The 17,058-nt window shown below is 42.8% G+C and overlaps 1 protein-coding gene across 1 annotated transcript in view; it reads left to right on the forward strand.

Annotated features, from left to right (window-relative positions):
- The window catches only part of ATG10 (autophagy related 10), an 83,412-nt gene extending 67,304 nt beyond the window's left edge, over positions 1 to 16,108 (forward strand). Inside the window, exons 4-6 of the mRNA XM_054177793.1 lie at positions 8,832 to 8,929; positions 10,110 to 10,229; positions 15,412 to 16,108. Coding sequence (XP_054033768.1) covers positions 8,832 to 8,929; positions 10,110 to 10,229; positions 15,412 to 15,577 — 384 coding nt within the window. The 3' untranslated portion in view covers positions 15,578 to 16,108. The remainder of the gene's footprint in view (positions 1 to 8,831; positions 8,930 to 10,109; positions 10,230 to 15,411) is intronic.
- The last annotated feature ends 950 nt before the right edge of the window (positions 16,109 to 17,058 follow it).

Genomic DNA, 17,058 nt, shown 5'->3' on the forward strand with positions numbered 1-17,058 from the left:
GTCTTCAAAGGCTGTGGATGGAAGTACTGGTCCTGCTTTGGATGTGCCTTGATATCTCCAGTAGCTTTAAAAATGCAAAAGTAAAACTGATGGGTTTGTGGCATCAAACTGTAGGCATACTCAGTTGTCTTTTTCAGCTGAAGCTGCAGCTTCTGTAAGTAGCAGTGAGTTATCAATACAGAAGTGATGTGTTCATGGAGCATGGGGGAATAGAGCTCTCTGCAGAGGAAGAGTGTTTCATTGCAAGCTGCAGTGAAGGCAGCATTCAGGCTCTGATCAGCCAGGCCTGAGGACATTAACAGGGTTTTAAGATGTCCTGCAAAAAGAGCAGTTTGTGATAGGAAGTATTTTTTTCTTCAGAACCTGCATTTCCACCTTTGTGGCTGTGACAGAATTGAAACACCAGGTGTAAAGTGGTAGGTGTGGTTCATCTTCATAGTATCAGTCAGGGTTGGAAGGGATCACAAGGATCATCTAGTTCCAACCCCCCTGCCATGAGCAGGGACACCCCACACTAGATCAGGCTGGACAGAGCGTCACCCAGCCTGCTCTTAAACACCTCCAGGGACGGGGCCTCAACCACCTCCCTGGACAATCCATTCCAGGGCTTCACCACTGTCACGGTGAAGAACTTCCTCCTCATGTCCAGCCTGAATGTCCCCACCTCCAGCTTCATTCCATTCCCCCTAGTCTGATCATACAGAAATTCTGGCTGCATTAAATTTCTTCAGATATTTGTATAGTAGGATCTGCCAAAGCAACAACATTTACCCAGAAAAAACTTAACCTTTTTGATTAATTGCCTCATCAGCTTCATATTTGATGAAAGAAGGATATGATCTGCCTTGGTAGTTTGTGTGGCATTGGAAGTAGTAAAAGTGTTAATAAAATTGTGTCACTGAAGTTAGTTGATATGTCCTTCGGAATACACAGGGATCAGGTACATTAAATCATAGGGGCAATTATAATGCTTGTCTACAAAAAAAGTGCTGTAGTGTAAATCAAAATCCCTCCATGGCCTTCTCCTCAAAAAAAGGTTCAGTAATGACAGAAATTTGCCTTTTTTGATCTAGTTTGCACTTCTTTGTCTCACCAGGGTCCCTCTGAGTTTTCCCTTGCTTAGTACCACAGCAGATTTATTTTGATTGTCTAAGAAAATGCAGGTGAACAACAATAGTTGCACTTTCATAGTCATTCTTCAGCACCTGTTACAGACAGAAGTAGGTTGTTTCATCTTCAACTGGCTTAGCAGTGGGAGTGCTGCTCTGGGTTTTATGGCAAAGTTATAGAAACTTTCCTCAGTTATGCCACTAGGATGACTTGGCTTCTGCTTGTAAATTGAAATCAAGGTGACTATAAATATGTTATCTGCCCCAGATAATAAACTGTTTCCTATGCCTGCTGGTTAAATGGCTTTTTTTTTTGTTCTTTTGTTTTGGTTTTTTTTTTTTTTGAGCTGCTGACTCTGTTTTTAGGCTTCTTTTGGAGCTGATGGCTATTACACCAAGCGTATTTCTCTCCATATCCAATTTTTTCCTCTCTGAATTTTTCTTATTATAATTTCCCTGTAACCAATACCAATCCTATTACTAAAACATTATTTTTGTGAAGTGGCTGCATTAATAGAAATGTCATGACCTGTGTCAGCAGGATGGAGAAGCCCTATACAATTGGTATCCTAACAACAGCTTTACTGCAATGATCTATACCTTCTATCAGGATGATGAAAGTTCCCTGTGTAATTAAAATGCCTTAACATTGTGTGTGCAACATAGTGATTCCATAGTAATAGAGTTTCTGTTGTTGTAATTCTGTTATTAGAGCAAAATCTGTGAGGGGAAGAGAAGAGATAAATTTGGAGCATACTTCTTGTGACAGCTGTTGCTGTCCTGTTGCCTTTGCAAGCACCATTACTGGTCCTTGTAAGCACAATGTGCATGTACTCATCTGACTTCAATGCTCAGGCTTAAAATCTCCCTAGCTCTCATTCATAAAGATGTGACTCACTTCTACACCCATACCTGACCACATGTAACTGAAGCATAAAGTAATCCCTGTGAGCTCAAATTCAACATGGTTCAAGTTTCACATTTTCACAGCTACTGTTCTGGTTGTGGGACACAGTCAATCTGAAGAGCAAATTTTATTGCTTTCTGAATGGTCAGGGTTAGGTATTATTAGCAAGTAAGGTACTATTATACTGTGATATTGATATATATAAAAATAATGAGTGAAAAATAAGTTAGGACTGTGAATCCAAGAATATAGAATACTAGTATTGTCATAATGTTGAATGAAGGATTTTTACTTAAAAGGGGTATTTGTTTCAGTAAGTGTGGTGAAGAATCAGTGAAAGAGGAACAGCATGCAGCTTCTTTCTTGACTGCATCACTATTTCCATTTCCCTAAATGGAAGAAATTATGAGGGACATGCTTTATTATTTGTGCTTTCTTTTTCTGACCTGATGACTGGGATTATGAACACTACTGGGAAAATGTCTGAGAAGCATTGGTCCTGGCTGTGCTGTTTGGTGGTGGTGTCCTGCACTGAGGTTCTGACACCCCTCCAAGAATTTATTTGTTTGCAAAGCAACATCATGCAAACTGGATCAGGGAAAAGGCAGTTTAAGGCACAAATCCTTTGCACTGTCATAAATGGAAAGACCATAAATGTTATGATGGATGCTTGAAGGCACTTTAATGTAGCACTGGAGAAAATAGAAGCCATTACTACTGGAAGAGCTCCAGTTGTGACAGAAAAAAAATAAATGGTGCTGTTACAAGAGATGTACTGACAACAAAATACTTGCTGGCTGGGGAAGAGAAAAGCAGAGCACAGTAGCGATACCACAGGCAATTACCTGTTACCTGAAGTAATGTTTATTTTTAATTTAAGTCTGTTTCCTATATGCACTGCTTGATAAAATGGCATAATCCAATCTGGTGGAAGTTTTAGGCTTAATTATACTTGTACTTAGGACCTACCCAATCTTTGCTGTGTTTCAGATTCATGTCTTAACGTTTCCCTGTGCAATGGGCACTGCCCAGGAAAGGGGATGAAGTTAGTTTTCAGCATCTTAACTCTTGATACCCTGTGAGAGACAGTCCAATTTCATTAGTAAATGAAATCAGTAAATGGACAAGACAGATGAAGGATGGTTGACCAAACCTTCACATCCCTAATGGACTTAATGAGAAAAGATGTGTTCAAGAGGGGATTGGATGTGGCACTTGATGCCATGGTTTAGTAGTCATAAGGTCTTGGGTGACAGGTTGGACTTGATGATCTTTGAGGTCTTTTCCAACCTTACTGATTCTATGATTCGAAGATCTTACATGATACAGGAAAAGCTACTGCTCAACTGGAATGTTTTGCTGTCCTCTGAGAGCCTCTAGCATTCACTTTATGTTGTTACTGCTGAGGACTTGGGGACACTCTGTAAGATAAACCTCAGAGGAGGTTTAAGCTCATTAGTTTAGCCTCACAACCAAGGCAGCTCAGCACCTGTGCATGAATGGTTGTAGTTGCACAGCTTTTGTGCTGGTAGTGATGTTACATACAATCTTCTGTAGCATTCCTAAAAAAAACTACATTAATTTTCAGGCTATCCAATGCAACATTTCACATTTTTCATCCATCTCTCTCTTGCGTAGTTCTGCATGGACAGAGTTGAGGTCACAGCTATAGAAATGCATATGGAGCATCCTTACAGTCTTCCTCCAAGTTACCTAGTAAAGAGGCCTTTCTACAGAAAAATTAATGAAGCAACATTTTGAGTTTCCAAATTCAGTGGAGCTAGTTGCTGCCTGTAAACATTTTATTTCCCATGAAAGTTGAGTCAGGCTCATTCTGCCCCTGTACACTGCACTGGTTAGGCCGCACCTTGAGTCCTGTGTCCAGTTCTGGGCCCCTCAGTTTAGGAAGGATGTTGACTTGCTGGAACGAGTCCAGAGAAGAGCAACAAAGTTGGTGAGGGGTTTGGAACACAAGTCCTATGAGGAGAGACTGAGGGAGCTGGGGTTGCTTAGCCTGGAGAAGAGGAGACTCAGGGGTGACCTTCTTGCTCTCTACAACTACCTGAAGGGAGGTTGTAGACCAACGGATGTTGGTCTCTTCTCCCAGGCAGCCAGTACCAGGACAAGAGGACACAGTCTCAGGCTGCACCAGGGGAGATTTAGGCTGGATGTTAGGAGGAAGTTCTATACAGAGAGAGTGATTGCCCATTGGAATATGCTTCCCAGGGAGATGGTGGAGTCACCGTCATTGGAGGTGTTCAGGAGGAGACTTGATGGGGTGCTTGGTTGCATGGTTTAGTTGACTAGGTGGTGTTGGATGATAGGTTGGATGCGATGATATTGAAGGTCTCTTCCAACCTGGTCTATTCTATTCTACTATTCTATTCTATATGCAGATATGTGATGGACTCCAGTGTATGGTGCTGAACAGGGACGTGTTATGAATCAGCCTTGTAGATACACAAATACAAGATCTCAGATAGAGATCTTGGATACAAGAAGATACAAGATTTCAGATACAAGAAAATAATGTTGCTGATTTCAACTAAGCTGTGTGTTAGTGTATTACTGCCCAGACGAGTTGTGGGCAACCTGCAAATGAGTTCTTGCTGTACAATGCCAGCGAGTAATTGTGAGAGTTGGCTTGAAATTCTCACACATTACTCTCTAAAATGCATGACCAACTGGAGAAAGATTAATTGCTAAACCGAAAGTGCCTCTTTTGTTTTGGCACTGCTGAATTGCCTGGGGGTTTTTTGCATGAAGTCCTAGTAGGGCTTTATATTTTTACCTAACTGGCTAGCCAGAGGCTGGTAATGCTGCCCTGGTGCTTTGCTCAGGAAACATTTCACTGCATGTGGAGTATCATTCCCTGAGGTGACTGCAGCAGGTAGTAAATATGCTCATGAAGCTGATGCAGCACTAAGTTTCATTGAATCTCACACTTCTGGTAGTTTGAGAAGGACTTGGGAACCATCACAGTGCAGATGCACAGCTCTCTCTCTCCTGGCATGCCATGAGCAGCGGAAGTGTGAATTTCCCACTTTTCCTGACAGCAGAGCTGACCTACAAGGAGTGCCCCCTGTGGTGACAAGATAAAACACCATCTTCAGTTCTGAACTCATCTGCAGTGACTACCAGCAAGGGCACTAATTAATGGCACTTTGACTGTGCAAAACCTGACAATTGCATATGCACCCATGGCACAGTAATGAGTGCTAGCTACCGCCAGCCTGGGCCAGATCTGAACTGGTGACCTGGCAAAGAAAAGGCTCTCTAGTCCGTTACCAATTCTGAAACCATTCAGGGCTTTGATAACTCTTGCATTTTTATTGGCAGCTGTCTGGTACTTCCTCCTCAGAGCTGCTGTGTCAGTGATTTAACCTTGAGTATACATTAAAGCCTCATGGGGATGCCATTATGTGGAGGATTTGGAAATTAGGATTTACTGAATCAGATCTGATGCTCTCAGAGAGTGTTTTCCCTGATGCTCAAAAGCTCTTCTTCCCTGCCTCAGCTTTTTCCCTTTTTAGAGGCTCCTGATTAATGGGTCTTGGCTTGGGATTTCTTCTAATCTCTTGTGCTTTTGTGGGTTTTCTATCAGTGTGTGACATATTCCTATCTTTCAGGTTTTGAAAGAGCAGGGCAGTTTCATGCCTTTTGTTTAGGTTAAGAAAGCTACATGCAGCAAACTTACTGAAAAAGTCTGACTTTGTACACAACTGTTTTGCCTGTGGACTTTCAGTGCTGAAGGATCTGTGTAATAATGAACTTCAGTTTCACGGATTAGAGGTAAACCAGTAAGTGACAGCGTTCAGTTTTCAAAGTACCCTGCAAAGGGGAAACCAGAGCAGCTCTTCCTGAATGTGCAGACATGCAGCTTTGCTGTATGTGCATTCTTAGAGCCTGGACAAGGGGCAGCACGATTTAAACTAATTCCCTGGGACATTTCATTGTTACCATTCAAAATTCTGTGGATTGTCATGAGATTTACACCACCCTGGCACAGCTGTTACTTCAGGAAGTATATGAAGCAACCCTTGATAATCCAAAGAACAAGGGGAAGAGAGGTTGACTAACCAAAACTCAGAGCCTTTGTATCAACCCAGAAGTAATGGCTGGGTCTTGTAGCACAAACCTCTTCCTTACATCTGTCAGATCTGGAGGGGAGGAAAGAGCCTTTCCACTCTTCCAAGATGAATGGAGGAGAGATTGCAGGGAATTGGAAGTGTGAACAGATTTCACCTCTATCACATGCTTGTAAGTCACTGATGCCAAAGTGCAGAAGCATTCTGCTTTTTGAGTCGGACACATAATTGTTAGAGCTTGGGAATCTTTTCAGTATCACTCTCTTCCCTTGTAAAAAGAGGAAGAACTAAAAGAGGAGAAATGTAGATTGTGAAGTTAATAAGTTACTTTAAAAAATCAAGCCTGGCCTCCATTTGCTACTGACTGATGGTTTGAGGAAGCAAGAAGGGCTGGGTAGCATAAAAACAGGTAACAGGATGGTTGGGAAGGACTTCAGGCTGAATATTCAGCTTTGGGAATTATCTTTATGGTAAATTCAGAGTGCTAAGTCACTTAAAGGCCAGATTATCCTCTCTGGTCTTTTAGGGAGTGTGTGCTCTTTGTGCTCTTTCTTTGTGTAAAGGAGTTGGCTGAAATTGCTGCTTATTTTTTTTTTCCCTTGATTAATAGTTTTGTAAATATTGTTAACTGTCTTATTTTGCTATTTTTGAGGAATACCATTGGCATAATCTATATATTTTCAAGAATTATTTGGAAACCCAAGCTGGTTTAAGATAGCAGATAATTAGAAAGGATTTTTAGTTCAAACTACCACTTTTTTCTCAATGGAAAACAGCATCAGTTCACTTTTACCAACAGCAGATGGTAGCATTCTTGCACAAGTTATGTGTTTGCACTGCAATGTAAAACAAGGCTTTTTAAAAATATGTTGTGAAGCTTCTGGGGAATTTTTTTCAAGTTTTCTTAGACATAAAATGATTGATTTTCATGAGTACATTTTCACTAAGAACCAAGTGTCCTTCACAGAATCACAGAATGTTAGAGATTGGAAGGGACCTCAAAAGATCATCGAGTCCAACCCCTCTGCCAGAGCAGGATCACCAGAGTAGGTCACATAGGAAAGCATCCAGGCAGGTTTTGAATGTCTCCAGTGAAAGAGTCTCCACAACCTTCTTGGGCAGCCTGCTCCTGTGCTCTCTCACCCTCAACTGTAAGAGACCCTATTTAATATTTAATAACATAAACCACATCCTATTTACTGAACATGACAGGCTAGGGTTTGCTTTTTGTTTCTAGGCAAAGGGTTGAAGAAAGAGCTTTTAGTGTGTAGCAGGAAGATTTTGCAAGCATCTTCTCAGTGCAGGCAGTTTACTACATGCTAAGATAAAATGCCATCACAGAAGTAGGGGAGCCAGACTGTGTCAGCTTGGATGAGGGAAATCTGTGTCAGAACATGAATTTAGCATCTCTTCTTTGCTGTCGAGAAACAGAGCCACCACAGGAAGCACAAGTAAGAAAAAGGGTCTTTACTCAACACGTTAATCCTCATGAGCTGTAGCTTTGGTAAGTATTGCAGGGCAGTGGACTCAGCTTATGTAGCTGACCAGGGAAGCCATGCAGAGGTGGTGGTCATGCTGTTTTCCCTGTTGTGGTCCATGACTGCTTCTCCCCACCCACTGCCTCATGCTGTGTGCTTCTTGGCTCTGGGTCCTGGGCTCAGCGACATCTAAGCACAGTCTGTGCTCGGCTGTAAACAGGCTGTCATGGCATTTCAGATCTGACATCTTTCTTCTCTGGAACCCCTTCCTAGCCATTCCCTGCTGTGCTGTTATGCCCCTTACTGCATGTGGGGATGAGGTAGGATTTGTTTATTTTGGTGCACAAGTACTAGCAGTGACCTCAGCATATTAAAGGAAAATCCCTTCCCTGGGGCACGGTGCATGAGACAGTCAGATATGCTGATCTCGTGGTATCTGCCCTGTAAGAGCTCATGAGATCACTGTTAAGGCTTTGCACTCACTGCAAGCTTGATTAAGTCAGAACATGTATTCTGTTCAAGTGCCGGCTGGAGATGAAAGTGAAAGCTTTATGGAGCGTTGGATTGAGTTTTCCACAGCACCGTGTGCAGTGTGAAGGAGGAGAGGAACAGACAGAGCCTTAGCATGTTGTGGGGAGTGTGTCTGACTGCAAACTTAACTGTCACTGAATTTTATTCCTTTCCTCAGGATGGTTTTGACTGGGCTTGAAGAACAATTGTTTAGGACCTTTTAATGTAAAATAAGCCTAAAATGAGGATGTGCCATCTAGTGGAAGTTAAAGCCACCTTGAAGGCTCTCCCCTCTTGCTCCCTCCCACAGGCTCCAAATTCAACCACATTTACTTCCCACCACCAGTTTGGAGAAGATAGGAGGAGAAGAGGTCAACGTTGTTACAGAGCTTTCCTATGGGGCAGATTGTTTGATGTAATACGTTTGATCAGATGCCTGTTTGCACAGCAGCTTTCCCTACTTGCAAATAACCCTCGGATACACTTAAGTCACTTTTGGAAATTGTTGTATTTTAACTAACACGGTGATGTAGCCACCACTTCCCTTTTAAGGGAGGAGAATATGGTCTCCTGTGTTAATTTGTCAATGACTATCAGTAAAAGAGCAATGTGGGTTAGATTCTGCAGTGAGAAAAGTTGCTTGAAGGATTATTTGGGTCCTGCATTGTCTTTTCCAAATGCATATGGTATCTTTTCTGTTTTCTTCATGCATAACAAAATTACTGATGTTCCCTCTTAGGAGCACCCCTTGCTTGGACAGCCATTTTTCGTTCTGCACCCCTGCCAGACTAATGAATTCATGTCTTCTATACTGACCAGTTCACAGAAAGACAACAGGTGAGGAACACTGCTGTGCCTAGCAGGCTTCATGCAATGCAGATGATCTGGATGAGGGTATTGAGTCCATCATCAGTAAGTTTGCAGTTGACACCAAGCTGGGGGCAGGTGTTGATCTGTTAGAGGGTAGGAGAGCTCTGCAGAGGGACCTTGACAGGTTGGACAGATGGGCAGAGTCCAAGAGCATGAGGTTGAACACATCTAGGTGCTGGGTTCTACACGTTGGCCACAGCAACCCCATGCAGTGCTACAGGCTGGGGCCAGAGTGGCTGGAGAGCGGCCAGGCAGAGAGGGACCTGGGGGTACTGGTTGATAGTAGGCAGAACATGAGCCAGCATTGTGCCCAAGTGGCTAAGAAGGCCAGTGGCATCCTGGCCTGTATCAGGAACAGTGTGGCCAGCAGGACTAGGGAAGTCATTCTGTCGCTGTACTCAGCACTGGTTAGGCCACACCTTGAGTCCTGTGTCCAGTTCTGGGCCCCTCAGTTTAGGAAGGATGTTGACTTGCTGGAAGGTGTCCAGAGAAGGGCAACAAAGCTGGGGAGGGGTTTAGAGCACAGCCCTATGAGGAGAGGCTGAGGGAGCTGGGGTTGCTTAGCCTGGAGAAGAGGAGGCTCAGAGGAGACCTTCTTGCTGTCTACAACTCCCTGAAGGGAGGTTGTAGTCAGGTGGGGGCTGGTCTCTTCTCCCAGGCAACCAGCACCAGAACAAGAGGACACAGTCTCAAGGTGCACCAGGGGAGGTTTGGTTGTTAGGAAGAATTTCTTCCCAGAAAGAGTGATTTGCCATTGGAATGTGCTGCCCAGGGAGGTGGTGGAGTCACCATCACTGGAGGTATTTAGGAAGAGACTTGATGGGGTGCTTGCTGCCATGGTGTTGGATGATAGGTTGGACTTGATGATCTCAAAGGTCTCTTCCAACCTGGTTAATTCTATTCTATAAAGTAAGTGGAAATGGTCAAAACAACTTCTTTGGTCCAAACAGAGTAAGATTCTGTCTTGATACTTAATGGCTGCAAGTTAAAATACATTTGCTATAGACAAAGTAAAGGAATAGCCCCATATGAAGTTATTTTATGACTGTTGAGTGTGTTTACAATTTCCAAAATGTTGGGGTAGTGTTTTAAAATTTTTGTCTGTGTGTGTGGTTTTTTTAAACACCATTTTTATTTTTCCCCCTAGACACACAAATTACATTGTATTGTGGCTCAGTACGGTAGGCCCAGTTGTGGGTCTGAATCTGCCCCTGAGTTATGCAAAACTAGCTCTTGAGCAGAATACAAATGCTGATTCAGATGACAGGTAAGAGAAAATGAAATCATCTTTTTTTCCTCTCCCATCCTCCTATAAAATTAAAAAGATCAGATAGATAACTGGCAAAATCATTATCTGCTCCTTTGGGGCTCTTGGTTCGGTTCATTTAAGACTCAACTTCTTATATTTTGCTTACATGGCTGCCTTCTCGCCTTACTTTACAATGCAAATTTGCACTGAAAGATGTGCTTAGCACATTGCTGTCACCCTTCATGACTGTCAGAAGGTCCCTGATGTCCTGGGGTCATTCTCAGGTGTGTAAAAGCATTTTATGGTGTTCTCTCCAGCACATGTTTCGTGGTGTGATTTAGCATAACTCTGCTACAGTGATTTTAATTTCATCTCCTTTTTCTGTTTGATGTTGCCAATTCAGACCTCTGAGATGAAGAACAAATGATGGGTAGCTGTAGTAAAGCTACTGCAGACATTCCTAGGAATTAAATCAAACAATGGAATTCTCAACTGGTAAGCAGTGCAGTGTGGAAAACTGACTGTCACTCCTTCTCTGGCAAGCATTTGCTTGACTACAGTGAAAGATCTAAGAGCTGGATGCAGTTACAAGAAGAACTCTCAAGCACCACCCAGCTCGGAACTCCTTTGCAATTCCATTGACCCACTGAAGTCATTGATCTCCTACCTCTGTTCTACTGTGGTTATGGCTTATTGTAGACTGTGATTATGACTTAACTGGTTGTTAATGAGGCTGGACACAAGTGCACAAGTTCCTTGATACAGAGCTGAGACGCTTAGTTTGGATCTGCTAAACTTACCTGCTGAAAATCATGTCTCTAGAAAATCTGCACCTTCTGTGGGGATAACTATAGCAAAGTACTTGCAGGATATGATTAAGCTTGTGGCAGTCATTGTATGTGCTGAGACTACTCTGCCTAGGGACCACCTTCTCCACCACAGCCTGATGATGCATGAACCACCTTTGTGTTCCACAGCACGCAGAGAATATTCTCACCCTCTTGACTATACACAGATACAGATGTGCTGGAATGTGTCCAGAGAGGGGCCATGAGGATGATCAGAGGGCTGGAGCACCTCTCCCATGAAGACAGGCTGAGAGAATTGGGGTTGTTCAGTCTGGAGGAGAAAAGGCTTCAAGAAGACCTTATTGTGGCTTTCCAGTATCTGAAGGGGACCTACAAGAAAGCTAGTGAGGGATGTTTTGGGATGCTAGGTAGTGATAGGACCAGGGGGAATGGATCTGAGCTAGAGGAGGGTAGATTGAGATTAAACATTAGGAAGAAGTTCTTCACCATAAAGGTGGTGAGACACTAAAACAGGTTGCCCAGAAAGGTGGTGGAAGCCTCATCCCCGGAGTGTTTTTAGGCCAGGCTGGATGTGGCTCTGGGCAACTTGATCTAGAGGAAAGTGTCCCTGCCATGGCAGGGGCAGTCGGAACTAGATGATCCTTGAGATCCCTTCCAACTCTTGACAGTTCTTTGATTCTAATATCCCAGAAGTGAATAATACTTTTGTGAGCGTATTTTGTGTACGTCACGCTTCAGGGAACAAGAGGGATCAGGACTGTAGACAGAGTACTTAACAGCCTCCATCTGACTAAGCACGTACAGTTCTAGAGTTCAAGGTGCCTAATGCTGTGATATGAGAACATCTGGTTTTTCAATGCTTCACTGCCTCCAAAGGAAGCTTTGCCATACCCTGCGGGAGTTACTGTTGTAGTCAATTAGTATTTCTTATTGTACTAGTAGTTGTTCACAGGTTTACTTCCTATCCTGCAGTCTTTATGCACGCTTCCCCTGACAGCTGTTGATTTTTGGGCGAGCAGGAATTGCATGATAGTGCAATCAGTGAAAACCAGGTTAGAAGTAACTTCCATACAAGTCATCTTGGATTCTTTCCCAATCACATTTTATCTGTAGTATGAAACAGACCACAAGTCCTGAGCAGTTGGGATGGAATTACAGATTTCACTTGATCTGTTCAGCAAGCAGTATGTCACTTGCATACAGCATCCAATGTGTGCCACATCAGAGCTGGAGATGTGAAATGCGTTGGGTTTCAGATTCTGAGTTTTCAGGTATTTTGATCGCTGGCATATTTTTAGCTTATATATTATTGGTGGATAGAAGCACAGTGAAGTCTTTACATTTTCATTGGTGCAGAATTATTTTGCCAGCCACTTGGAATTAATAACCAAAGCACATAGTTTATCTCATTCTGACTCATAACAACCTGAAAAGCCATTTTTCCATGTAAGATTTATAAAATATGGCCTTCCATTCATGTGCCATGCCAGCAGCTACCCTGCCTTTTGTGAGACTTCTTGTAACATGCTTGACAATTGCATCCATAGCCCATTTTCACATTTAAGGGAGACACACAGAGGAGAAAAACCAACAAACTCAAACATATAACAGCCGTGTTAAGAGCTGTTAAATATCCATCCTTGCTTTGTGATCTTCATTTGTGATACACTGGAACAGTGGAGCAGAAGCAATCAGCCCATCTCAGCTGCGTTGTCAGCTTCTCCTGCTTCTATCCTGTGTATTGGCACACTTACATTGTGCTGGCTAGCCCTTGGGACCTTTGTTCCTGGTGTAACTTACAACCAGCCTCAACTAGCTTTATTTAAAGCTAGGTCTGAATTAGCTTCTTCTGACCTTAGCATCAGGGAAGTGGAAAGGATTAATGGAGTTGTTCCCTGTAAACCATGAGCACAGAATACTGCATCAGCGTATCTGAGGATCAGTTATGCTCATTTTACCGAAGCATCACAGATGTTAACTGCACTGAGGGCTACATACACAGAAGAAATTCCACTGTTAAACAATATGAATAATAGAATGCAAACCTGAATATGGAATGGCTTTAGAGTAACCTGCAGCTGAGAAGCTAGTTTTAATGTTCTCGTATACTGTTCCTTGTTAAATGAGAAGAAAAGATCCTGCAACACCTTTGAGTATCATTTTCAGTACTAGTTGTTAGACCTTGAGAAGATTCCACTGCTAAGCTGCTGCTGCTGTGCAAAAGGTATAAGCACAGTTTCATAGGCATCTCTTGGAGAACAGCTCTTCCTGTTTCTGTCTTGGAAGCAGAAACTGCAGTACAACAGTGCCATGATAGGACTTGGCTAGTTGGGCTTTTTCACTGTAGGCAAGAATTCTTATTGCAAATCTGTGAAGTGTTATTGCTCTGCTCCAAATGTCAGCATCTTGTCCGTGTGACACTCTGTACATCAGATGGTGTAACTTACAGATTGTAATTGCTGACAAGAGAAAAAAAAAAAAAAGAAGAAAGAAGTCTGGGAGAATATACCCTAGGCACTTCCTCCACTCTGTCAGCCTTCCATTGTGTCTCAGTCTTTTCTTCTTTTCAATAATTAAAAGAAAAGTGGAATTGTTATGTAGATAGAAAAATATTTTTCTTCTCTGTGGAGCAGGTCTCAGCACCCATTACTTCCTGCCTTAGTTTATCACTAATAAACAAAATTGAGGACTATTTGGACAGGTCATTGCACATGGTGCTAGTCTTAAGATTTCCTCTGTCAGAGGCAACCCTAGGCACTTGTCTAATGGATGGCTGCACACAGCGGGATATTGTTTTGTCAGTGTCCTGACAGTCACCCTCTAACTCCCAGACATCCTTGTCCTAGCAATAACTCTACCTCCTGGATATCTTAGGACCATACATTCACTTGGCTGGACGCTCAAGTTCTTCACAGTTTCTGAAGCTGTCTCTGTCGTACTTCCTTCCTGCTGATAACACCCCTCCAAAATCCTTTCAATGAGCAGCTTGACGCTGTTCCCACAGTTACTGAGACATGATGGTGATAAGTGAGGCATGAAGCAGGTGAGCAAACTGACAGTTGCCCTGTCCTGCTGCAGGTCCTAACCATTTAACATCACAACAATTAAGAACAAAGCCATGTCATCACCAGTATTAGTGTTGCCCTGAAACTTGTCTAGACCTATCAAAAAATTCTGGTCAGTTAGTACAAATACTCTGAGAAACAAATACAGGAAAACATAAATATTTGGGGTCAAGGGGAGATATAATCTTGTTTAGATATCCACCCTCTAATGCATTCAGTGGGAGGTAGGCATCTAATTTCCCATTTACATCTGTGCCTTAGTGACTTACAGGATGTTTTATACAGATTGTTTATGTACAGAAATCCTATTTTACTTTCAAGTTAATTGCAGCACTGTTTTGTAATCTTATTTAGCAAATCTACTGGAGGTTTCTAGCTCCAAGCTTATGGTTTTGGCTGCATAGACGATCTGAAATCTTGCCGTTTACTAAAATGAAATGAAAATAAAATAATAAAGTAAAATAAAAAAAAATAAAATAAATAAAAATAAAATAAAATAAAATAACAAAACAATCCAGTTCTGCACACTTTTGTGAATTTGCTTAGTTGTTCAACCTTGCTAATCTGAGAAGACATATTGAGGACCATTGCTTCTGGGGACTTCTTTTCAAGAGGACTGACTCATACCTGCCCTTGGTTACAAGAATCAGCAAGAAGAATGAATTTTATGCGTTCAGATAAGCCAGAAATATACTTCACTTTGGAATGCAGTTGCTACCTACATAATCCTTCATTTGTGTCAGCATGATCAGGCTAGAATTTAACCCCCATCTGGTCTGCCAGAAGGTTTGTAGCTGGTTGGTTTTGGTTACTAAAAGAAACATGCCTTTGGTCAAACCGCATGCTTGTTTTCTCAACAGCAAATGTTGAGCTGGTTAATTAGAGCTGAATACAGTGAGGTAATCAATATCAATTCTTGTTGCAGCTCCATGAATTTCAGCAAAACTTTTAATTAATTTCGTTTTTCCATTTGTTGTGATGATGGTTTAATGAGTTTGTTTGGACATCTGTATTTATATTGCACAGTGTTTCAGTTCCAGCACAAAGGAAGAAGGATTGCTCTTTCCTCTGAACTGTGAAGTTACAGTTACTTCCTCCAAGATACTCTCTTCTAGAGAACAGGGTGTATTTAAATATCTGTCTGTATTTTTAGTAACATAGCCTTGAAAAGTTTTTCAAAGAGCCAGATTATGTCTTAGCAATAACTTCTGACCATCTAGAATAAAAACGAATGTATACTTGAAGTACTTACCTGGAAAACTAACTGAGTATTGTCTGCTTGAGAAGAGTTAGGAAGGTGTCACAGCTGTTATCTTTATGTCATAGATTCCATGACAGTCTTAAAAACCCCTGCACCACAAGGAAGCTTTCACTCCACCACTTGAGAGATTGTTGTAACTGCCACTTTCTGAAGATTAATTTCAATGTAAGGCCAGAGAGGAGTTTACTGCTATGTTTGAAAAGAGAATGGGTTTATGGAGCCTTGCCTTGAACACCACCTTTTCCCCCAGGCCTCTTAGAAAACAGGCTGTTACCTGTAGTAGTATTTTTCAGTAATGTTGTTGGTACTGCACACTGGAAGGGGGAGCCCCATCTAAGAGGATCAGGCTGCATGCTTCCCTGTGCTCTGCAGGGTTCAGCAGCCATACACTGTTAGCCCCATCAACGCAGGCCAGATAGAGGCAAGTACTATTCAGGTGCTTCCTTTCCCCACCTTTGTTGCTGCCCAGGATTAGGCTATACATAGAAAAGAATCCCAGTAAGCAGATTTTCACAGCAGTCCCTGGTGTTGGTCTGTATCTTCTGGAATAAATCACCTTAAAAGAGGGCAGTCTTAATGACTCTCTTGCTTCTGCTGAGCAAGCACTGCAGTTTATAGCACTCCACTTTCAGGAGCAGGTAGAGCCCACAGCAGAACTCAGGCTGAGGATAGTTTCAGAGATCTGGCAAACTGTGGAAAAGAACTGATCCTTTTCCCTTTTGCACTTGAACTAATGAAAATCCTGAACTGAAATGTGGTGTATTCCAGACACACTTCACTCTGCCAAGCACTGATTGGTTCTCCAGGGTTTGTAAGGTTCATGCTTCTGCATCCAGCAGTCAGGTATTGTTAGTTCCATATGACTGGCCAAATGCTTTAATATTTACCAATGTATTTTGCTAATGAAGTATCTATTGCATTAATTCACCTCTGATATCTGTGGATTCTTATCCATTATGGAGGATTTGAGTTGTATAATACACAGTTCCAACACTTTTTTATTAGGCATAAACCCCCTCTAATAATGGCTTGGTGGTGAGGTTTGGCTTGGTTCATCTTTGACTTCATTCTACAGTGTCCTGATAACACAATTTATTTGTGGGCACTGGCAGAATCTTGTTTGCTACAAGAATGGATGAGGGCATTGAGTTGATCATCAATAGATTTGCAGGCTACACCAAGCTGGGGGCAGGAGTTGATCTGCTGGAGGGTAGAGAGGCTTTGCAGAGGGACCTTAACAGGTTGGACAGATGGGCAGAGTCCAAGGGCATGAGGTTGAACACATCCAAGTGCCAGGTTCTGCACATTGGCCACAACAACCCCATGCATTGCTACAGGCTGGGGTCAGAGTGGCTGGAGAGCAGCCAGGTAGAGAGGGACCTGGGGGTACTGGTTGATGGTAGGCCAAACAGGAGCCTGCAGTGTGCCCAGGCAGCCAAGAGGGCCAATGGCATCCTGGCCTGCATCAGGAACAGTGTGGCCAGCAGGAGCAGGGAGATCATTCTGCCCCTGTACGCTGCGCTGGTTAGGCCACACCTTGAGTCCCATGTCCAGTTCTGGGCCCCTCAGTTTAGGAAGGAGGTTGACTTGCTGGAAGGTGTCCAGAGAAGGGCAACAAAGTTGGTGAGGGGTTTGGAACACAAGCCCTATGAGGAGAGGCTGAGGGAGCTGGGGTTGCTTAGCCTGGAGAAGAGGAGGCTCTGGGGAGACCT

This window comes from Dryobates pubescens, chromosome Z (assembly GCF_014839835.1).
Source record: "Dryobates pubescens isolate bDryPub1 chromosome Z, bDryPub1.pri, whole genome shotgun sequence".
In the NCBI taxonomy this organism is placed as follows: Eukaryota; Metazoa; Chordata; class Aves; order Piciformes; family Picidae; genus Dryobates; species Dryobates pubescens.